A 24,068-nucleotide genomic window follows, 5' to 3' on the forward strand; every position below is an offset into this window, starting at 1 on the left:
ACGGTGTCATTATTGAAAAATTTAGCAGCCATGGCTTTGGCACCATACGATCACAGGCAAACATCTAAAATATGCCTAACCCCAGGGGACTACTTACAGTGGAAGGCCAATTATAAGGAAAAATGTCATAGCAAACTATATGATTTTATGTTTGCAGAGGGACCTAACACTCCCAGTATTTCCATGCTTTTGGGTGATGGACCTAATACATTACCTAACACACAAATGGACTATTCAGTGGCATTATATGGTACTATTCAAGAGTGCACGATATAAGCATGGAAAGAGATAATAAGTTCTGGTCCAGCAGGAAAAAATTTTACAAATATCATGCAGGGACCTAAGGAATCATTTCCTGATTTTGTGGCAAAAATACAACAAGCAGCTGAGTGTACCGTAGGAAGCACTATGGGACTGGAAGAATTTGTAAGACAAATAGCTAGAGGGAATTGCAACTTAGATCATAAGAAAGTTTTTTTGGCACTTCCTGCTGGATAAATTAATTCGGAAATCTATGGAGGTAAGGTCTATGGTCTTTCAAGCACAAATTGTAGCAGAAGCACAAGCTACCACAAATAGACAAAACAAGAATTGTTATAAATGTGGTAAAATGGGTCATTTCAAAAGGGAATGTCAAGTGGGTGGCAGTAATAGTGAATTACAACCAAAATCAAAATGCCCCAAATGTCATAAGGGCTTTCATTGGGCTTCAGAATGTCGATTTAGAAATTTGGGAAATGGCCTCAAGGTCTGAGTCTCCGGCCCACAAAAAAAAGCAAGGACTTAAGTTCAATTTGGCACTCCAGAGGTTCAGGAGGGCAAACTGATTTGGATCCCTCCCCCTCTGAAGTAACTGCTGTTATCTTACAGCCTGGGGTTACATCCGTAAACATTTATCCAGGCCAGGAGACACAAATGTTTTTTTAAGAGTTCTTCTCCAGCCATGGGGGTACTTTCATTAACCTCAGAAGAGGAATACATAGATATATAATTCACTCCAACCTATGTGGAACAAAAGGACTTGGAAGATTATAATAAGATTAAAATTAAAATTATGAATCCCAGCAGTTCCATGATCCAATTAAAACAGAAACAATGGATATTTCAAATACAGAATCCAGAGGTCATGTGGTCTCAAATCATTACAACCTCAAGACCCACCCTTCATATATATGTGGAGGGCAGGAGAATTAGGGGTCTCTTGGACACTGGAGCAAACCTGACCATTATCAATCAGGAACAATGGGACCCAAAGTGGACTGTTCAAAAATCAGATATAAACATGAGGGCCATAGGAGAAGTTAGCCAGCCTTTACAAAGTGTGAGAAAACTTACTTGGGAATTTGAAGGTACATCAGGAAAATTCCAGCCACATTGTTTGGCTTCCTTGCCAATGGCTTTATGGGGCAGAGATATTTAATCACAATTTAAGGTCACAATCACGACAAATTTTCAGGAGGGGCCCAGATTGATGGGCAGCCAACAGCCAACATATGTAGAAATAAAACTCAGTTGTACACATTGTTCTGTGATTTACAAGATATTGTACAAAATAGATCACATCCCTTTTACATTATGCATATCCCATCTCATACTGGTCTTCCTGGACGACTTTTTAAAGGTAATCACATAGCTGATCAAATCCTTGTGGGATCATTAGAATTAGCAAAGGAATCCCATCATAGATTTCATCAATCCTCTAGAATGCTTGCTAGGGCCTTTGATATCGCTAGAGAACAAGCAAGGCAAATAGTTAAAAGCTGTCCATCATGTGTTATTTGCAGTCCCTCTATACCCAAGGGTGTAAATCCCTTGGACTGTTATCCAATGAAATTTGGCAATCTGATGTTACTCATTATTCTGTTTTTGGGAGACTGAAATATATACATGTAACACATATTTGGGGTTTACATGGGCAGCTGCTATGTCTGGGGAAAAAAACTCTCATGTTCAAGAACATCTTATTACATGCTTTGCTGCTGCGGGTGTGCCAAAACAATTAAAGACTGACAATGGCCCTGATTACACCTCAAAAAGCTTTGCTGAATTCTGTCCTCAATGGGGTATTCACCATTATTGGACTTCCTTACAACCCCACAGGTCAGGCAATTGTTGAAAGAAAAAACCTTACACTTAAAACTGCACTCCAAAATCTAAAAGGGGTAATTTGGAGCACAGGTATGCTGGAGTTGTCACTATATGTAATAAATTATTTGACATTAGATAATGAAAATAAAACACCAGCAGAAAAATTCTGGGGTGCTACTGACCTCACAATGAGTAATTCTAAAAGATCACAGCCCCAGACAACTGCAGTTACTGAATGGGTGATGTGGAAAAATGATAAGGGACACTGGTGTGGTCTGCACACAGTAATAGTGTGCGGCCAAGGCTTTTTGTGTGTCTCCACAGATGAGAAGGAGGAAGTCTGGATACCAAAAAGGAGAACAAGGACTATGTCAACAAATACAGAGACTGGGCATTCAACCCCCGAACCAGAACCAGACAAGGTTGGCAGTAGAAGAGGAGCCAGAGCCTAAGGAGGGCAAGCAGATGGTGATCCTGCTCACTACTATCCTTGCTCAGCTTCCAGTAGTTGCCTCTACAAGATCCTAGGCAGTTCTCAATCATCCACCTTGTGTGGAGATGATTGGGTGGGGGGGGTTTCTTCCAGAAATCACTTTAGAAAGAAAAGGGTCAGTCCCTATTGCCAAAGATTTTGATATTCATAATGCAAACATAACCCGTCCTGTGCTTGATTTTAATTTTACTGGGTTAGTGGATGAACTGCCTTTGTGTTTTTCTACTTTTAATACATCCTCATATAGCTTAGTACAAATTATCAAGTATCATTATGAGTACCATCCTTGGGGCAGATTCAAACATGCTGATGCCTTTGTGGACATTCCTGTTAAGCTGTCTTATATATCTATGTGAAAGCATACAGTTAAAGGAGAGCTGAATGGGAATGCCTCTGCTAAAGAAATTTTCAGATTTAAGTACCTAGTATGCTTTGAAAACATCACAACATATACCATAGGAATTTGGGGGACTTTTTCAAATTGTTCAGGATTATGGGGTAAACATCAGATGCTGTGTCCAGAACGAGATGAGTAGGACTCATCTTTGGGTCAAGCAGATCTCCCATTTTTAAATTGTAGGACTAACATACCTACCGTGTTTCCCCAATAATAAGACACTGTCTTATTAATTTTTTTGGACAGAAAAACACCAGAGGGCTTATTTTCAGGGGAGGGCTTATTTTAATGAACATTGACAGCAATTTTAATAAACAGGTAAATGTGAACAAAAAAATGTACCTTTATTCAATAAGCAAATCACTGGGGAAGAACAGGATGACGCGCTCACTGCTGCAGCTCTGATTGGATGCAGCTCGGAGCGCGGCGTGCGTTTCACGGGGGGGTACCGTAATGTAGCGTGTAGCGCAGGGGATCACCTTCACTACAGTAGCAATCTCAATAGGGCTTATTTTCAGGGAAGGGCTTATTTTAGAGGAATCTTACACAGTAAGGGGAGGGCTTATTTTCGGGATAGGTCTTATTATTGGGGAAACACAGTACTTGCCATCAGGTGGAACAGCAAACTTACATTTCCTGGCACAATGACACGAACATAAATCATAGATATGGGGGGCGTCCTAAACAAAATTGGTTTGGACACTCACAGAGAGGAAGCCTGAAAATATGGAAAATTCCTTTGCCATGGGCCCCAATAACAACGGTTTTTGCTATTTTTGCTCCTAATGGGACATACTTGAGCAAGACTAACCACAGATTTGTACGTGCTTGTTTAGGAAGGAGGTATGCATTCATGTGGGGAAATCATAGCAATGTAAATATCACCAAAACTGATAAGCATTACAATGTCCATGTGTTAATTGTAAGGTTTCTGAATGTCATGATAATACTGCTTTGGGACAATTGCTATTTGTTATAAGAAGACCTAGTATGGTTATGATACCTGTAGAGAGTAAACATTGGTTTTACTCTCATGCTGATCATTGTATTGCTCAAATTAATCAACTATTGGGTTTCAATGGAAAAAAGAGGTGTATTTCCTGTATTGTTGTTGGGATAATTGTTTTAATTACTACTATAGTGAACAGTGTTGCTATGTCTATGTCCATTAGCACTGTACAAAATCAGATAGTGCAAGTTCAATTTTTACATGAACTGTCTGTCAATATTTCACAAGGATTTTTGTTACAATCAGAAATTAACAAGTTTTTATAAAGCTATAACTCAGCTTAGCGATGATTTAATTGCTACGGCTGAGGAGACTGAATTAATGCAAGTTAGACAAAGGTTAATATGTATTTCTGTATGATAAACAAACAATATAATAAATCAGAATATAACATAACTCAAATTAGAAATCATCTTAATGGGCTATGGGGTGACTATAACACATCCCTTGACATAAATGATCTAGAGAATTTGGCTCACCTCATGGACCAAGAAAGTCAGCAGTCACTACTACCAAATTTGGAGGCAAAAAACATTGTTGATTGGATAAAGAGAGCTCAGGGAATATGACCTGGACAAGTACAGCAAATAATAACCTTCCTAGGGAAAGGGGTGGTATTGTTTTATGTACTTGTTTACCCACCCTTATTTCCTGCTTTCTTTTCATTCAACAAGCTGTATATAATGTTGTAATGGGAATGCAAATTTGGAAGATCTTCCCTGCCCCTAGGCTAAAATGCACCTGAAGCCTGGGGAGGGAGGCTTGTTTTTCAGTAGATACTTCTTGATTGGCCAGTGAGTCAATAAGGTTGTTACATTCTCTGAGCCAGGAGAAGGCTATATAAGCCCTGATGTGTAGCTTTGTTTTGGGACTCACTTTGAGAAGTGTTCTGTGATTTGATCTGAATTCTGGGAAGCCGTTGTTGAGAGTCCCCCGGCTTTGAAAAACCCAGATGTGGAAACCCAGATGTTGACTGGGTATGGATGTAATGGTTGGACAGTTTGGAAATCTGTCTACTTGATGTTTCTGTCTTGATAATTCTGCCTGTATGCTTTGAAGTTCGGGGTGCTGACCTTTTTCCCCTGAACAAGGTAAACAATATATGTCTGACTGATTAAAGTAAGCTTGTTAACCCATTTTGAGTTGCTTTCCTTTAACAAAGCAGATCCAAGAACCTGTATGGGCAGCAAACCCTGAGGACGTGCTTGGGGTGCTTGCTGCTACAAATGTCCAATGAATGATTCTGCCCGAAGCCTTTTAAAATAATAAATGGGAGAGATGTAGAGAACTTTCAGGAGTTCCCTGGCTCCACTAATGAAATGTTCCCCTCCAGGTATACGGGCATATGAATACATATGTGAATGTGTGTATATATGTTTACAGGTATACATAGATAGAGGGCACAGGACCAATTTAATAGGAAGGGATGATACTTAAAAGGTGAAATTAAGAGGTGAGAGAGGAATATGATGAGAGGAGATGGGGAGAGACAGAATGGGGTAAACTATCTCATATAGAAGAGGCAAGGGAAAATAGTTACAATGGAGGGGAAGAATAGGAAGGTAAAAGGGAATGGATCAACCTTATTCCAATTGAATTTGGCTTGGGGAGGGAATGAAATACACACTAAATAGGGTATCTCACCCTACAGGAGAGTAGAGGGGAAGGGGATGAGAGGGGGGATGATGGAAGGAAGGGCAGTCTTGGGGGGAGGGAAGTTGGAAGCACCCACTTGTGAAAAGGGACGGGATTAAAGTAGAGAATAGAACAAGTGGGAGGTGGGATAGGAGGGAGGGAAATATAGTCATTCTTTTACAATATATCTACTATGTTAATGTTTTGCATTAGCTACACACATACAATCTATACTGAATTGCTTATCTTCCCAGTAAGGGTGGGTGACAAAGGAGGAAGGGAACGAATCTGGAATTCAAAGTTTTAAAATCAAATGTTTAAAATTATATATATATATATATATAATAATAATTATTAATACTATTTTACATGTAATTGGAAAATAAGATATACAGGCACTGGGGCATAGAGATCCACCATGCCCTACTGGAAAAGTAGAAGGGGGTATAGGAGAAGATATGGGAGAGAGCAGATTGGAGGAGGGGATATCCTGTGGGATTGCTATTTTGGGGTGGTGGGTAGGGGAAAAACGAGGAGAAAATTTGTAACTCAAAATTTGGCAGAAATGAATGATATAAATCAGAAGTTAATAAAGCATTTGGAAAATGAAAAAGAAATGTTCCCCACCCCACCCCTATACTATTATCTTAAAAGTTACAGGGCAGATAAGCAGGAGGATGTATAACCTTGTTAGAATGCAGAGAACTTTTGGGGTCCCTTGGCCCCCCCTAAAGGAATGTTCCCCTGCCCTATACAATTATCTGCAAGGTTACAGGGCAGATAAGCAAGAGGGTGGGTAATCTTGTTTTTGTTTGTTTATGCCTCTGGATATGGTCCTATGATATTGCCCTAATAAATAACCAACCTTAAGCAAGGGTAAATAGTAAACAAGATCAAGGGAGGGTCCTTGTACATTGTCTGCATTCTTTTGGGGTGTATGCATTCTTTTGGGTCACATACACCTTCATTTGGGGGGCATATAAACTCTGTGAGCACCTTTTATCTTTGGCTCTGTATGAAATGGTGCTGTAATAAACAGACTATTGATTGCACCCTGTCTCATTATTCTCACAGCTGGCTAGCCCACCAACTGTGCTGGCCACGGTGCTGAGGTCCAGGTCCAGGGAGGTAAAGGACTTGTTCTGAGTCTGGTCTCTGTGCTGCTCTCTAGCAGAAGCCAGGTCCAGGGACTGCGACTCCAGCAGAGGGTGGACCATGTGGCCATTTCCCAGCACCTCAGCCACATGAGAGGCCTGACCTGGAACCTGAACCCAGGCCGGTGGACACTAGGGACCTTGACTTGGTGGCTTTGCTGGGGGACTGTGGTGGCTCCAGCCCCGTGCGGCTTGGGTGCTAGGGCATGAAGGGGTTTTTTTCTAGGCAGGGGGCTCTCCAATGGTGGGAGCCCTGGGAGGTCTCATTCTGGAGGGCGGTGGGGTCGCCCCTGTCCATGGTGTCCAGGGAGCAGTGTGGGGCAGGCAGGAAGCCTGGTGAGGTGGCCGAGGAAGAGGACCGTAGGACAGAGGGGGTAAGGTCCGTGTTAGGGAGCATGTTGGGTCTCTGCTGGGTGATCTCCTGGGTCTGGGGGGAAATGGGTGAATGCTGGTGGCTGTGAGAATTTGAGGCTTGCTGGCTGCCTCCCCGGCCCCTGCCCCTGCTGCTGCAGCTGCTCTGCCCCATACCTGACCTACAAATCGATGCGAGCTCCACAGTCTTGGTGGATGTGAGAACAGACTTCTCCCCATCCCACTCTTGATCTGTCTCATTCCTGGTCCTGCTCCCTCTTGGAAGGAAGACGCCCCACCCCAGTGGGTTTAGGAATGTGAGTGGGGCCTGTTAGGGAGAATGGGGAGGGGCTGGGTCTCCTGCTGACTGGGGGGCACTGGGGAAGCATGTGATTCAGTGGAAGGAAGTGGTGGAGGTGCCCGGCCTGGTGAGCACCAGAACTGGCAGCTGTGGCACTTGGGACAAGATCCTTGGTCTTGATTCTCAGCAAATAGGCTCTGAATATGATCTTTCCCAACCTCTCCTCCAGCTTAGCATGTCATCTGTACAATTGCCTTCTCCCATCCTCCCATTTACCATTTCTTCTTGGTTCTTCTACCCACAAACCCTTCTGAAAGGGTAAGGTTGTGTGGAAGGGTTAACTTAAGGAGTTGGGTCAGCCCCCTGCGAGAAAGAGCGAGTACTTGACTCCAATTCTCTTAAATTGAATCCTGTGGGTTTCCTAGTAACCTAAGCAGTGATTTTATCCTTTCTTTGATATTCTCTTTTCTGTCAAACCACGTTTTTATTGTCCTTAACTTTTCTCACTAGCCTCAGGTCATTCTAGGTTACCTGCCCTAGCTTTCATCTTTTGTCCATACCTTTTTAAAATTTAAGTTGGGATATGATGGTTGACTTATAGAACTTTGGAGAATTAAATAGAAAACAAACTGAAACAATTAGTAACTTCAACAAATTTACAGGACATAAATGAAATGGACAGAAATCAATAGCATTTCTGTATTTTACCAATAAAATCCAACAGAAAAATAGAGAAATTCCATTTAAAATAGCTACAGAAGGTGTGAAATACTTGGGAGTCTACCTGCCAAGATATACCTAAGGACTATATGAACATAACTACAGCACTCATTACAAAAATACACATCTTAACAACTGGAGACATAAGTGTTAATTGCCCATGGGTAAGTCAAGTCAATATAACAAAAATGACAATACTACCCAAGTCAATTTACTTTTTCCATGCCATGCCAAATTACCACAAGATTACTTTACAGAGCGAGAAAAATAGCAAAGTTAATCTGAAAGAATAAAAAGACAAAACAATATGCAAAATTTATCTGGAAATCTTTCTATACTCATTTAGGCAGTGAAAACTTCAATGATTTAGCAGAGGGTCCCAAATTTGTTTAGCCTACAACCCCCTTTTTGAAAAAATATTTACTCAGAGCCCCTCTGGAAATCTACTTTCTTTAATCCTTCAACTTTTTTTTAATTGAATCATTTCAAAAAATGTAACTTTTTGCTTTTTTTTTTTGAGGGGGGAGGGCAGGGCAATTGGGGTTAAGTTACTTGCCCAAGGTCACATGGCTAGTAAGTGTTAAGTGTCTGAGGCCAAATTTGAACTCAGGTCCTCCTGACTCCAGGGCTGTTGCTCTATTCACTGTGCCACCTAGCCACCCTAAAAAAATGTATTTTTTTAAATGATGTATCTTAAACTTATGAATTTATTGTAAATTTGTGAGTTTTTCCTGCATTGAAATTTTGATGATGCACTATTGTGTCATGTAATTGTATACTATTGTATTATAAACACATCGTTACACACACATATTCCTGCCAGTATACGCTGGGCTTCCCAACAGGACCCTACAAGCTCACCTTCCAACTTGCTCATTAAGACCTGTTGGTGGACTTGACCACTGATGGGTTATAACTTGCATTTTGTGTGTTTTTTGGAAAATAATGTGATCATTATGACTTTAATTCTGTGACACAACAGATGAAACATGTACAAACATTTTTCAAAATTTTCTTCTCTTCTTTCGTTATGTGCCCCCTTATTTTTATTCAATGCACCAGAGTCTACTATTGCCCCTCCTGGATCATTCCAGCACTCCCCATGGGGCAGTACAACCCACTTTGGGAACCTCTGATTTAGAGAGTAAACAGTTGGGGGGAGGGTACAAAGTATAGGCTATTGTCATTCCCAATAACTTACTACCTTATGTGAAAAGAAAATCAGTGGTTTTGGGCAAGGGCCTGTAAGGGTTATGGGATTTAAAGATCTTCCATGCCCCATTGGACTTGCTGACATAGCAGGAAGGGGTGGAGCAAGAGGAAGAGGAAGCCAAGCTAGAGTTCCTGTGGTGGCTAGCAGCAGCGGCAGAGGCAGCAGCAGCAGAAGCATAAACCCTTTTTTGAGTCAGCCAGAATTTCTGCTAAGGACTCCTGCTGAGGACTGCCAGGGGCCGGAGCTGCTGGGAGCACGCTTCCTGGACGCTGGGTAGTTGCTGTGAGTGGGGAGAGGAGGACCTTTTCCTGAGGTAGCCTGTTCTGTTTTAAAGGCTTGAGAATGTGGGTGCTTTCTACTTTATCTACCTGTGCCAATTTCATAACTACTCTGATGGCTTTGACTTTCTGGTTTGGGGACTCAGTCTTTTGGTATTTTAATAAATGTTCTAGTTTATTCCCCCATATAGAAAGCCTGATATATTTTGTGATTGATAATTACATCAGCATGTTTACAATTTCTGTAGGCATTGTGAATATTGCATTGCTGATACAGGGCCCAATCCAGGCCTAAAGTCTTCTTTTAGGAGCAGATCACTCTCAGAAAATCTCTTATTTCATTAAGAAGTTAAAGTTGAATTCCTGAAGCCAATGCCAAGAAAAGAAAAAATACAAGGCCGAGGTCCCATTTTCCTCCAAAAAGAGATGGGAGTCTTTGTTGGGTTGACTCTGCTGCTCTGGAAATACAAAAGGAAAAACATAGTCACAGGTCAAGTGGTATAGAAAACAGTCCATACTGCCTCTATTCCCAATTGCAGGGACAGTTTGGCCAACAGGGACTCTGTTCTGAGGGATTGGTTTGGACCTTGGACCTTTTAAAACACAAGATGAAATAAACACCAATAGAAATCTGTTAACTGAGGAATCTAATGCTGCCATTGAAACACTCTGTCTGTGGATGTCTGATGTCTCAGCTGCAGGAAACAAAGTAGTGTCCACCCTCAGCTTTTAATTGTACCCCATCTACCTCCTGGAGTTTCTCACTTTTGTGACAAATACTTGCACAGGATTATTTTGCTTTACACAATATATGTGTTGTATAAACTGATTTTTTCCCCAATTTAAACTAAATTTTGGAAAATATTTTCATAAAGTGAACAATTCTTTTGTAAAATGAACTCATCTTAGTAAATCATCTTAGTATGATTTTCACATACCATGGGGCAGGATCAAAGATTTAGAAGTGAACGATACCTCAGAGGTCATCTAGTCCAACCCCCATTTTATACATGAGGAATCTGAAGGCTGAAGATAGAAAATGACTTGCCAGGTGGGCATAGTGGCCTTGCTTTTCCTCTGAATATGCCATGAAGCTTCTGTAAAGCTGTTTGAATCTTTGTTCCTGCATTTTGCTTTCTAGCCTGGGGAGGAGGCTACATCATCCAAAATCTCCAGTATGGTCAGAGGATTAGAGCTAGGAGGGACTTTAGAGATCCTCTGGTCCAGCTGCCTCATTTTACGATATGGAAACTGGGAGCCAGAGAAGCTGACTTGCCCAGAGGTTCACAGCTGGTAGGCAGCAGAGGAGAAATTTGAACTCAGGTCTCCTCATTCCAAATCCAGCTCTAGGTCCAGGGCACCATGTCCATGGTTTATTGCTGCTGTTGATGCCATTCTTAAGGAAACAAGAAAAACAGGTTCAAGTCTTGCTTCAATTTAAAAAGAATAATAATAGCTAATGTTTTTATATCAGCTTAAGGTTTCAAAACACATTATATCTAGGTATGTATATATGTGTACATATAAAATATGTATATGTATGTGTGTATATTAGGTATATATGCATACATATACACATTGTTTAGTGTATTTGTATGAACATACATGTATATAGAGAGAGCTTTTTTTTCCTTGCCAAGAAAACTCCAAATAGGGTCACTAAGAGTCAGACATGATTGAAATGATTCACAATAACAACAAAATGGACAGCTAGGTGACACAGTAGACAGTGCTGGTCTAGGAGTCAAGAAGACTCTTCTTCCTGAGTTCAAACCTGGCCTCAGACACTTTTTAGCTCCTCAGGCAAGTCACTTAGATTGGTTTGCCTCAGTTTCCTCATCTGTAAAATAAGCTTGAGAAGGAAATGGCAAAGCACTCCAGTATCTTTGCCAAGAAAACCCCAAATGGGGTCATGAAGGGTTGGACACAACTGAACAACAACAACAAATACATGCGCGCATGTGCACAAACGTATGCCAAAACACACACATGCACAAAATGACAAGTATTATTTTCCCCATTTTACAACTGAAGACCCTGAGGCTCAGAGAGTTGGAAGGTCCTACTTGCCCCCATCACACATCTAGTAAATATCAGAGGGGGAATTCACCCCCAGGACTCCTGACACCAGGCACCGCATTCTTCCTGCTTCATCATGCAAAAGCACTGTGTAAGTAAACCCTCGATCATAGCTTTCCTAGGTAGGTGTGGCTCTGGTTAGGGGTCAGGTGACAACTTACGAATTAAAGACGCAGTCAGAGTGGTCAGTATAGTCCAGGCACTTTAGTAGCCGCACAGGTCTGTAAGAAGAAATCATTCTCATTTTATTTAAAGTTTCTATTTCACAGTGATCCAAGACAAATTCAAAGGATGAAAAATGCTATCCAATTCGAGAGAGAATGGAAAAAGTCTGAGAGCAAACTGAAGCATATTGTTTTTACTTTATTTTTCTTGCAGCGAGGCAGAGGTTTTGCATGATTTCACTTGTATAACTGAGATCGTATTACCTGCCTTCTCATTGGGTTGGGGGAGGGGTAGAGGACGAGAGAGAATTTGGAACTCAAATTTTTTTTTAAATGAATGTTTTAAATATTTCTTCTTTCTGCCTTGAATGTAACCTCCTGGCTGCAGCTGACTACCTTTCCTTCCCAGATGTGTCTTTTCTTCTGTCCCACAGCTTCTCACAAGTGACCACCTGAGGGCCTCAGAGAACCACAGAACGTCCGAACTGGAAAGGGTCTTAGAGATCTACTCTGCCCTCTGGCTGAAGCCTGAATTCTGTCTAGTCATGCTGAATGTACCAGCTTTTGCCTGAATACTTCCAGGCACCAGCCGGGCTCACCATTTGACCATTACCTCTTCAGACAGCCTCACCCTTTAAACATCCCTGTACCTTCTACCCCCTGTCTGGACAGGCTGGAGCCTGTTCTTCCCCACTGCTAAATTTTCAGTGTGTACATTTACACCTCAGAAATAGAGCAAACCTCACAAATTGGGAGTCGATTTATTGTTTTATTGATTGTCTAGGCATAAGGAAGCATGGAGAAAATTTTAAGAATGCAAATTAAAGTGTGTCCTTCATACATTAGGGGCAAGAAGCAGCCAGTTAAACATTTACCAGCACCCTCATGCCACTAATCCTAGTTCTGTCTGTGGAAACCACAATGAATAAATCATATGCTTCTTTCCTATGAATACCCTTCAGATGTTTAAGGGGACCTATCATATATATCCTTCCATCTTATATTCTCTGGGCTACAAATGCCCAGGAATTCACTGTGATGTGGTTTCAAGACCCCCTGCCATTCTAAAATCGTACTTAACCCTTCTCTGGATATGTTCCAGCTTGGCAAAGTCCATGATGCAGTGTATTCCACTGTTACCCCCAAGGGAGGAAGAGAGGACCCATTTGAACTTGGATTACTCCACTGAAACCTTCTCTACTCCTTAATTCCTGCTGCCAGCCGCTAGATATTCAGGGACCTTTTCTCCCTGAAAGGAGGCAGAGGTGTGGCAGTTCTCAGAGCCTTAGTAGGATATGATGTGGGATACTTTAGCTTAGGTTTTATTTTTGTTTTGGTTTGTTTTTAAGGATGACATTTATTTTAGTCTATCAAGTTAAGGGGGGAAAAAAACTTGTCCTTAAAATGAATGTGTGGCATTTATTACTGCTGTGTTTTGGGGTGGTGGGTAGGGGAAAAATGGGGAGAAATTTTGTAACTCAAAATCTTGTGGAAATAAATGATGCAAACTAAAAAATAAAAAAGAGAAAAAAATTATTAGTACTTTGTTTTTCATCACTAAGGCTTTAAAAGGGAATTAATAATAATAGCTAGAATTTCTATAACAGATTAAGGTTTGGAAAGTTCTTTACAAATATCAGTTTAAAGGGGGGAAAACAACTTAAAAAGTTAATAATAATACCTAACATATCTCACTTTCAAGTTTGCAAAGCACTTTAACAACAAATATTTATTAAGTGGGTACTTTGTGCCAGACACTGTGGACATAAAGACAAAATGAAACAGGCTTTACCCTTAAAGAGAGTATTTTTATTGAGGGAAAGCAACCTGTACATAACTAGGTGACCCAGTGGATAGGGAATGGAACTTGGATTCAGGAAGATCTAAGTTCAAATCCTGCCTCAGAAACTTACTAGCTATGGGACTCTGGGCAAGTCACTTAACCTCTCTCTATCTCAGTTTCCTTCATCTATAAAATGGGGAATAATAACAGCACTTCTCTTTACAGAGTTGTTCTGAGAATAAAAACAATTTAACATATGTAAAAACACTTAGTAAACATTCAAGCCCTATGTAAATGGTAGCCATTATCATTATTACATACAAATACATTTACATAAAGACACATATAAAATAATTTCTGAATCAAGGGCACAGGTTCTAATATGAAGAGAGACTTCTTAAAAAAAGAACAGGGATGGGGGGGCTACATGGCATAGTGAATAGAGCACTAGCCTTGGAGTCAGGAGGACCTGAGTTCAAATCCAGCCTCAGACACTTAACACAAAACTAGCAGTGTGAACTTGGGCAAGTCACCTAACCCCAATTGCCCTGCCTTCCCCCCTCCAAAAATAAAGCAAAAAAAAATTTTTTTTAAGTGCATGGATGAAAAGTTAAAGAATTAGATTATCTTTAAGGTCTCCTCTTAGGGCAGCTAGGTGGTGCAATGAAAAGAGTACCAGGCCTGGACTCAGAAAGATCTGAGTTCAAATGCCACCCCAGACACTAGCTGTGTGACCTGACAAAGTCATTTAACCCTGCTTATCTCAGTTTCCTCATCTGTAAAATGACCAGGAGAAGGAAATGGCAAAACTAGACCAGTATCTTTGCTAACAAAACCCCAGAAGGGTTCGCAAGACTCAGACTGAAAATAACTAAGCATCATCAAGGTCTCTTCCATATCTAAGTTCCACAATCCCATTTTATTATGGTGAACCTGCTGTGTGCTGTGCTGTGTGTTGTGGAGCTACAAAGAAAGTCTTGAAAAAGACTTGATTATCAAGAAACTCCTTACCTAGTTAAGGAGACAGATCCAATACACATAAAGTGATTTTTTTTTAGTACCTGTAGGGTACTAAGTAAAATGGTTTAACAAAGGGAAAAGGGCTGGCTTAGATTACTCAGAGAAGGCTTCACAGCAAAGAAAATAATAATAAAAGAAGCCTGCAAGGTGCTTTTTTTTTTATCACCATCTTACACACAAGGAAATTGGGGCAGCTAGGTGGCACAGTGAATAGAGCACCGGCCCTGGAGTCAGGAGGACCTGAATTCAAACCCAGCCTCAGAAACTTAACACAAAAACTAACTGTGTGATCTTGGGCTAGTCACTTAACCCCAACTTCCCCCTCCCCCAAAAAAAAGCAAAATAAAAAGCTTTATACACATATAAAATCAAGGAAATCAAGAATTAAAATGACACAGGGGCGGCCAGGTGGCTCAGCGAGTAAGAGCACCAGCCCCAGTGTTGGGATGACCTGGGGATTGAATCCAGGCTCAGATACTTAGCACTACACCCAGAAATAACTGGCTGTGTAACCTTGAGGAAGTTACTTAACCCCAATTGCTTAAAAAAAAAAGTAAAGTGACTTGGCTAAGATCACACAGCTAGTAAGTGTCTGAGGAAGGATTCAAACTCGGTTCCCAACTTCAAGTCTGCCATGTTGCCTCTGATTCAGCTCCATCATGATGGCATTCTCTGATCCTTCTTATTAATGATGTAATGCTGGTAGTTAGTAGATATCTTGCACTGAGAACCAAAGACAATGTTAACTGGGAGGGACTCGGAATGTGATGGGGGAGTTAAGTAGATGGGGTAGGAACGAGGAAGGAACCCTGACAGAAATATCCCCTTCCATAGCAAAAGTTCTTGGACTATGGAATATGGACTTCCACACCCAGTAACAAACCATCAGGCAATATTAACTCAGTAATTAGCAATATTACCTTATCATTTAGCTAATGCAACCTTGGACAGGATATGAACATCCACCAAACAGATTCCATTTACCTGTAATCATTAATGCATTCATATTTAAACTCCATATTTTTCAATCTCTTTTCCAGTATTTTCACACTGCCTTTCCCACAGTATTCTCTGTAAAATAAAATTTCAATTATTAAGGACCTTCTCCTGACTACTGGACCAACTTGATCATACAACTAACTATCTTGGTATGATTCATTACCACAAAATATAATGATCAGTGGTAACCTGATCTGGCTCATAGGAAACTGGCTATACCCATTTTTGTCGTGGGCCTCTCTTTGGTAGGCCAGTGAAATCTATGGACTCTTTTCAGAATAGTATTTTTAAAATATAAATTAAAAAACACATAGGATTATGAAGGAAGTAAATTATTTTGAAATATAATTATCAAAATATTTTTTTTCATAGACCCAGAATTGTCACTAGGATTTCCCTTATGCCACAGCAGGATTGTGAAAAGAACATGACTGTTGTGCTTCTATTAAAACCTACATGTTTCTTGTAGATTTGCAACTCATGATGGTTGTTGGAAAATCTTTATTTCTTGTAGATATAATTGATTTACATGATGTGTCCCAGTGATGGGGTACAGGCTCTGGGAAACCCCTTGAACTCTGATTGAATCTTCCCACTTGATAAGGCATATGCCTGAGGCCATAAGACTTTCAATATTGCTAGGCCCAAATCTGTTACTCTAAATCTAGCCTAGCCCTCCACTGTCCAGCTACTTTCCACCCTGGACCCATCAAAATATCTATACCCAAATCTGTTACCCTTAAACTAGCCTAGCCCTCCATTGTCTGTCATCTCCAAGTAACCTTCAGCTATTTCCCACCCTTAGTCCCATTCCTGGAGTCTGACCGCAGTCCCACCAAGATCCTCCTTAGACTCCTCTTCAAGACCCTTTCCCGGACCATTCCTCCTCTAGACCACCTCTAAATCCTCCCACAATCTTTCTGTATATAAGCTCAATATGAGGGGGCTGAGAGTAATCTAGCACAGATTCACTCTAGGTCACATTATTCTGGCGTGTTTGTCAATACAAGCTTCACATATACTTAGGCTCCTTAAGAATTTACCATTATAGTAAACTTTAATAAACTTTGCTTTACTTTGGCTGAGAGAAGACTTGAGTCAAATTCATTCAGCAGGACCTGGTGTTGATATTTTGGGGTCTTGAGCACCCCTAAACCTCAACACCAATATGTCATTGGAGGGAATGAAGACCAATCAAAGTTGTAGCAGGTCCTGGTGAACTATGATGTCATCCTTTAGGGAAGGACTTTTTCTCTAGTGCTAGGTAATTTTGGCAGGAGGTCAAACTGAGGTACAGTCATCAACATAGTATATAATGAAGAGCCACGGTAACTCCTTCTCAATTCCCAGTAAGTTTGGGAGCACTAATGATGAGGTATAGGCTCTGGGAGCCCCCTCAGCTCTCCTTGAGTCCTTGAGGTACAGGCTCTGGGAAACCCTGCCTTGAACTCTGATGAAATCGTCCCTTTTGATGAGGCATTTGCATGAGGCCATAAGACTTACATTGTGGCTGGGCCCAAACCTCTACTACTAGACTTCCCACCCTTGAATCTATAAAAATATCAATCCACCCTTGAACTGGCCTAGCCCACCATTGTCTGTAGTCTCCAGAAACTTCCCACCCTTAATCACTCATTGACCCTCCCCAACTCCTCCTCTAGACCACCCCTAGATTCCTCCCACAACCTTCTGTATATAAGACCCCATCTTGTCTCCATGTGCATGAGAACTCCACAAAATGACCTACCACAGGCTTACTCTGTGTCCAATACAAGTGAACTTTTAAGGCTTGAGTAGAATTCATTCGGCAGGACCCGGCATGTTGGTATTTTGGGGTGTCCAGAGTAACACTAACCCTCTTTATGGGTAACCTCTTCAGGTAGACTTTTTTTTCTTTTTTTTTCTTAACTTCTGATTTCCAGTAGACTTTTAAGGAGCCTGGGTATCTGGCTATGGCGCTTGTATTGAACAAGTATCCAGAATAATCTGATACAGTGAATCTGTGCTAGATAATTATCTGGCTTTCTTTTCTTTCATGGGAGACTAGATGGGGTCTTATATACAGAAAGGTTGTGGGAGGAATCTAGGGGTGGTCTAGAGGAGGAGTTTGGGGAGGGTCATACTCCAGCAATGAGACTGGGGAGGGTCTTCAGGAGGAGTCAAATGAGCTCAGACTCCAGTAAAGAGAGATTAAGGGTGGGAAGGAGTTGGAGGCTGCTTGGAGATGAGAGACAATGGAGGGCTAAGCTAGTTTAAGGGTAACAGATTTCAGCATGGATATTTTGGGAGGATCAAGGGTGGGGTCTAGCTGGACAATGGAGGGCTAGGCTAGTAACAGATTTGGGCAGAGCTATTGTTGTGCCTGGTTTTCCCCAGACTGTCAGGTCAGCTCTGCCCTCCCCCACTGGGTCTCCACCCTTTCCCCAGTCAGCTCACCTGCATAGAAGTGGGGGGGCTTCTGGGTCAGGCGAGGGAGTTTCAATGTGTGTACTGACCAATCACTGCTTACATAAGGGCCCCTTTACAAGCCGAGGTTCTGCCCCAGATTGGGAATGTTGCAGCTGCTACTGCTATTGCTGTACCTGAGACATGGGTGGTACCGGCTCAGCCTGCCACGTGGCCTGATTAGCCACATGGCCTTTTAATAAAGGGTCCATTCTAAAATTATTACTTGGGTCTTGCTCACATTAATCAAGATAATGTATAACCCTATAATTAAAGGTTTATGACCTCTGGCAAATGCCTTATCAAATGGGAAGATTCAAACAGTTCAAGGGTGTTAGCAGAGCCTGTACCTCATCATTATTTCTAGTCAAATTAACAATAAGGGCCAACTAGGTGGCACAGTATATAAAGCACTGGCCTGGCCCTGAAGTCAGGAGGACCTGAGCTCAAATGCAGCCTCCGACACTTGTCGGATCTTGGGTGATCTTGGGCAAGTCACTTAACTCCAATTACCCTGCCTTCCCCCCTCCAAAAAAAAAAAAGACAAAAACAAATTAACAATAAATTCATTTTATGCTGACAGTTGCTTGAAAACATCAGAATATTGAGAGTTTAAAATAAGTTTTAAGAAAAAACAGATGTAAAGAAATAATAAATGTGCTGAACAGGCAAATGAGCTCCTTGTAGGGAAATTTATGATCTCCCTGACAAGGTACAGGCCAAAGCCAAGACCTTCATCCCTTACCACAAAAGAATTTGAAGCCTGTTTGTTCATAGGCCCCAGAAAATCTCCTTGAATCTTTTTCCCATTTGATCTGGTTTTTCATGCCCAAATCTGTTACCCTTTACCTAGTCTAGCCCTTCATTGTCCATTGTCAGTTACCTCTGGATTGCCTCCAGCTACTTCCCACCCTAGATCCCATCAGAATCCCATTTTCTTGGTTCCTGGTGTCTGACCTCTAGGTACCTCAGCTACTGGTCACTCCCATTAAGACCCTCCCTAAACCACTCAGACTAGTTGGCCAACCCTAGGACCCTCCCACAATATTTCTGTATATAAGACCATCTCGTTTCCATAAAAGTGCTCAGATTCCTTAAGATTTCTTAAGAGTCTAACCAATATGGTGGATCTTTAATTAACTTTGTTTTTCTTTGATTGAAAGGTTTGAGTTGAATTCATTCAGACAGGACCCGTTATGTTGGTATATTGAGCCCCAGAGCACCCCTAAATCTCAACATCCCTATGTAGTATAATAGAGAGTAAGAGGTGAAAGTCACCATGGCACGAGCTGAAGTAGAAAAAGGATTGGATTTGCAGGAAGAAAATCTGGTTTGGAATCCTAATTCTGCTACTTATTACCTGTCTGACCTCGGACAACTCATTTGAACTCTCTGGATCTCAGTTTCCTTTTCTATAGAATGAGAGGAATGTACAAGAATTCTAAGTTTATTTTGAGTTCTAAAATTATCCTTTAAACCTGAATAGATTTATGTGGGATGAAGAGATTCATTTTCTCTCCTGTGAAAGTGTACTACCAAGAGAATTATTAAAAGTATATGGATCTTCCAGTTAGGAGGAAAAAATGGCACAAAGGATTTGTGAATTTCAAAAAATGTTTGAATTAAGAAGGGGACAAGGTTTTAAGCTTAAGTCAAAGTTAGAAAAATAGCTCCATCAATGTATAGACATTATATTGAGGATAGGTAACCACTGCTCCAAACTTATCATAAAATGCCTTTCAAAGAGCTCTAAGTTGGAGGTAAAACTTCAGTAGGACAAGAGGGCCATTTCTACAAAATTTGAAGTGATCAAAGGAATACTTAGAAGGAAATCATAGGCCAACCACATTTTACAGGTGGGAAACTAGGCCTAGGAAAATTTAAGTTACTTGCCTAAGGTCACACAGCTAATAAGCATTAGAGCTAAAATTTGAACTCAGACCCTCTCTAACTCTAGTCAGTGCTATTTCTGCTATGCCTAAGAACTTTCTTTCCTACCTTTCAGTTCCACATTTTAGCTATAGATAAGAAAACCATCTAGGGCTTTTCCCCTTCTGTTTCCCAAAACACAGGTCTAATGTGTACTTCCTCCTGTCAGCCCCTAACTTTTCCTGTTTAGGTACATTTTCTCCTTTCATCTCTTTTGGCAGTTCTTTTACAAGATTATCCCACTTTCTCTCTCCCCCATCCCATGGGGAGGGGTGTGAGTGAGACAGCAAGAGATGAATAGGGATGGAATGAAGAAAAAAGGAAAAGAAAAAGCACCATTAAGGTTTCGTTGTTTTTTTGTGTGCGTATAGAAAAGAAGGAAAACTAGAAAGAATCACGGACAAGCTTTGTCAGGTTTGGAAAGCTATAGTTTGAATTTATTATATACTTAAATATAAATATATTTATTATATGCACGCTCTACATGATGGAGATCTTCATTCTGGGGGGTGTAATTTCTTAATCTGTTCTACTGGGAATATTGAAATGTCCATGTTAAATTCGGAATAAAAATTTAAAAATTTTAAAGTTCTCATTTACATGAAAATCTCACAGCTGAACTCTGGAAGCTTCCACAAACCAGAATCATAATGGTGTAGTCTTCTCTATTACTAAATTAATTTACATTCTAGGTTATTCCTTTTAAAGTTTCTGCTCCAAATTTACATCTCCAATCACCCTCTAGGTTAGGTTGGAAGTATGTGTGAAAATATTGCCATCTCAAAGTCCTCTAGGTTTCAAGCCCCAAGCAAGGCTCCTACTCCTTCCAACTCCCAGCTTTGGGGAAAAGATTTCTACAACAGCTTTAAAAACTTAAGGCATGGGGTGACTAGGTGGTGCAGTGAGTAGTGCACTGGCCCTGGGGTCAGGAGGACCTGGGTTCGGATCCAGCCTCAGCCACTTCACTCTCTCACTCACACTCACACTCACACACACACACACACACACACACACACACACAGGAACATGAGCTGCTCGTATGACCTTGGGCAAGTCACTTAACCCCAACTGCCCTACCTTCCCCCTTCAAAAAGTTAAAAAAAAATAACTTAAGGCATCTTGGCTTCCCACAATTGTCTCTACTGACAAGGAGATGGTAGACCACCAACTTAGCAGGGTGGCGCAGCACATGAGATTTTAAGAATCTGAGAATTTGTGATACTTGTATGGACAAGGGTCAGATTGAATCTGAGCATAGACAGACCCTTAAGGAATCTGAGCAATTTAATGGGGGAAGGCGGGGCAAGATAGATCTTTTATAAAGAAGACTGTGGTAACAGAGAAGGGGTCTAGATGGAATTAAGGAGTGGTGGTCTAGGGTGAGGACAAAGAGGGTGACTATGAAAGGACAGTTAATTTACTGGGAAGGGCCAGGCAGGGGAATGCCAGAGATTTTGGTCAGTGGGAAAGTTTAAAGAAAGTTCAGGGTGGGTGGGGAGATCCCCAGGCCAGGACTTGTCTATGCCATCCCTTTGCCATGAGCTTCACATCTGCAACAATTACTGTGTGGAGGAAATGGACAAAACCCGTGTGCTGTGAATTTAGGGGAACCATCTTCTCTCCCCTTTCAATATTTAAAAATAACGTTAGAGGTCAAAGAAAATGCAGGCTTCAAGATTACATAAGGAAAAATTAACTCAGATTCCATTTCACCTCAGGCCCCACCTAGACATTTTGATAAAAATAAATTCCTGCCCTACCTGGATGGCCCCCTGATGAGATTAGGTACCCATGGGAGGGGCCCCTAGGTGTTGAAGTGGATAGACTGTTAGGCCTGGAATCAGAAGACTCATCTTCCCTAGTTTAAATATAGCTGCTTGATCCTGGGCAAGTCACAACCCTGTTTCTTCATCTGTAAAATGAACTGGAAAAGAAAATGGCAAACCACTCCAGTATCTTGGGGTCTCATTTTTATGGTTCCCTGATACCAGAAACACTGCTAATCTCATGAAGAGGTTAGATTACCCATAAAGAGGGTTAGGGTTGCTCTGGAGACCCCAAAATACCAACACACCGGGTCCTTCTGAATGAATTCGACTCAAGTCTTCTCTCAGTCAAAGAAAAGTAAAGTTTATTAAAAGTTCGCTTGTATTAGACACAGAGTAAGTCTGTGTTAGTTCATTCTATGGTGCTCTCACAAACATGAAGACAGGATGGATCTTATATACAGAAGGTTGTGGGAGGAATCTAGGGGTGGTCTAGGGGAGGGGTTTGGGGAGGGTCTTCAGGAGGAGTTAATTAGATCAATGAGTGATTAAGGGTGGGAGGTAGCTGGAGGCCACCAGGAGACCACAAACAATGGTGAGTTAGGCCAGTCTGGGTGGGAAGTAGATGAACAATGGAGGGATAGGCTAGTAACTAGGCTAGTAGTTATCAGTTAGTAACTAGGCTAGAGGTCTGGGCCCAGCCACAGTGTAAGACTCATGCAAACGTCTCATCAAATGAGACGATTTAATCTGAGTCCAAGGGGGCTCCCAGAGCCCATACCTTATCATCACCAGAGACAGGCTGTCATGCTTAAGAGCTAAGTGTCTCTCCTCTGGCCACAAAACAATCTCAGTAGTATCCTAGTCAAGAGAAAATACTGCCAAATCTTCTTCCCCAACCTTTGAAGGTGGAAGGGGAAAGATCACACAGGACTAAGGTATTGTGAGGGATAATTTGCAGTGAAGTTTCCCATTCTGAAAAATCAAATCTAGAGTGGCTTCAGCATCTACTAGACCTAAATTTAGAAGTCACCTGACCTTGCAGGAATCTGGGACTTAGAGAAATGCAGACCCTCCCCAGTGCCACCTCAGCACAAGATATGCCAAATAAGGACGAAGCTGCTTTCCGGGCCTTGCATTGGAAACCCACATGTTTCTGAATCCTTTGTCTCTGAGATAGATTTCTGCCCTTGGATTGTGAGTTGGCCTCCCCATTAATGAGAATAAAGGCCAGTTGGGGCTTGGGTTTCTGGGTTAGAAGGTATATCACCATGGGCTTACTTCCACATATTGCTCTCCCTGGCAGACACCATTTGAGTGACAGGGGCATGGTCCTTCCTCATGGGAAAGAATAAAGACCTTTTCTGATCTCAGACTCAGACTCTGAACTCCTTCATCTCACACAGTATTGATGGTACTGTTGGATTATCAGCTATGCTGTGGTAGGCACAGGTCAGACTATTCTTCCCCTGATGCAACTGTACCTAACGAAAGTGTGGCTAGCAAGAAACCCATAGAACTAAAATAACTATTCCCAAAGTTATATAGACAGTAAGTGGAAAGAGCAGGATTCAAATCCAGCTTCTTAGATTCCAACTCCAGACCCTTTTGATTACATCATACTATCTTTATCCCCATGCCTTCCCAGAGAACCAAGGTCTTTGTCTTTATTTGTCTAATATTAGACTAGAAACCTGGGTAACCTGCCAATTTACATGGAGTCATCTTTTTTTTACACATACCTTTAAATAGTTTGTTTACTGGCTTGGCTAAAAAACTCAGTTTTTAAATAATTTTTCCCTTTGAATAGATAAAGTTTTAACTTACAAATATGGTCCTCCAATTTCATGCATGACCCAGATCTCAAATTGTGTGACTTTATCTTTTTGGAAGTTTGGGATCTCATAATCTGCAAAAAAACTAAAAGAAAGAAAGAAAATCTTAAACTCTCAAAGCATCCTTTTTGTTTCAGGTAACAATTCGTTTACATAATATTTTTTAAATTAAGTTAAATTAATATAATTTACTTTGAAAAAAAGTGCTGTATTACATGTATTCTAGATTGGAAAATAATTACTATAGTCTTAGCAAAAGCTTGAAGCTTATTATTTAAAGCCACCTGCCTTGAACATGATTTTACCGGGATCTGTGAAAATCTCTTAACAATGCTGAAGATATTATTCTTGAACATTAAAAAACTGAAGAAACAGTGATTGTTTTCCATATTTAAACTGCACAGTACCG

At 41.1% G+C, this 24,068-nt stretch overlaps 1 protein-coding gene across 2 annotated transcripts in view; it reads right to left on the minus strand.

Annotated features, from left to right (window-relative positions):
- Positions 1 to 8,071: 8,071 nt before the first annotated feature.
- The window catches only part of BST1 (bone marrow stromal cell antigen 1), a 33,327-nt gene continuing 17,330 nt past the window's right edge, over positions 8,072 to 24,068 (minus strand). For both annotated transcript variants that reach the window (XM_069069482.1, XM_069069489.1), the window contains exons 7-10: positions 23,652 to 23,744; positions 15,670 to 15,756; positions 11,880 to 11,939; positions 8,072 to 10,097 (exon numbers count right to left, since the gene is read on the minus strand). In XM_069069482.1, the coding sequence (XP_068925583.1) occupies positions 9,989 to 10,097; positions 11,880 to 11,939; positions 15,670 to 15,756; positions 23,652 to 23,744 (349 nt within the window). In that variant the 3' untranslated portion in view covers positions 8,072 to 9,988. The remainder of the gene's footprint in view (positions 10,098 to 11,879; positions 11,940 to 15,669; positions 15,757 to 23,651; positions 23,745 to 24,068) is intronic.

Source organism: Petaurus breviceps, unplaced genomic scaffold (genome assembly GCF_028583685.1).
Source record: "Petaurus breviceps papuanus isolate PSGF00001 unplaced genomic scaffold, PetGlider_PUasm1.0 140, whole genome shotgun sequence".
Taxonomy (NCBI): Eukaryota; Metazoa; Chordata; class Mammalia; order Diprotodontia; family Petauridae; genus Petaurus; species Petaurus breviceps.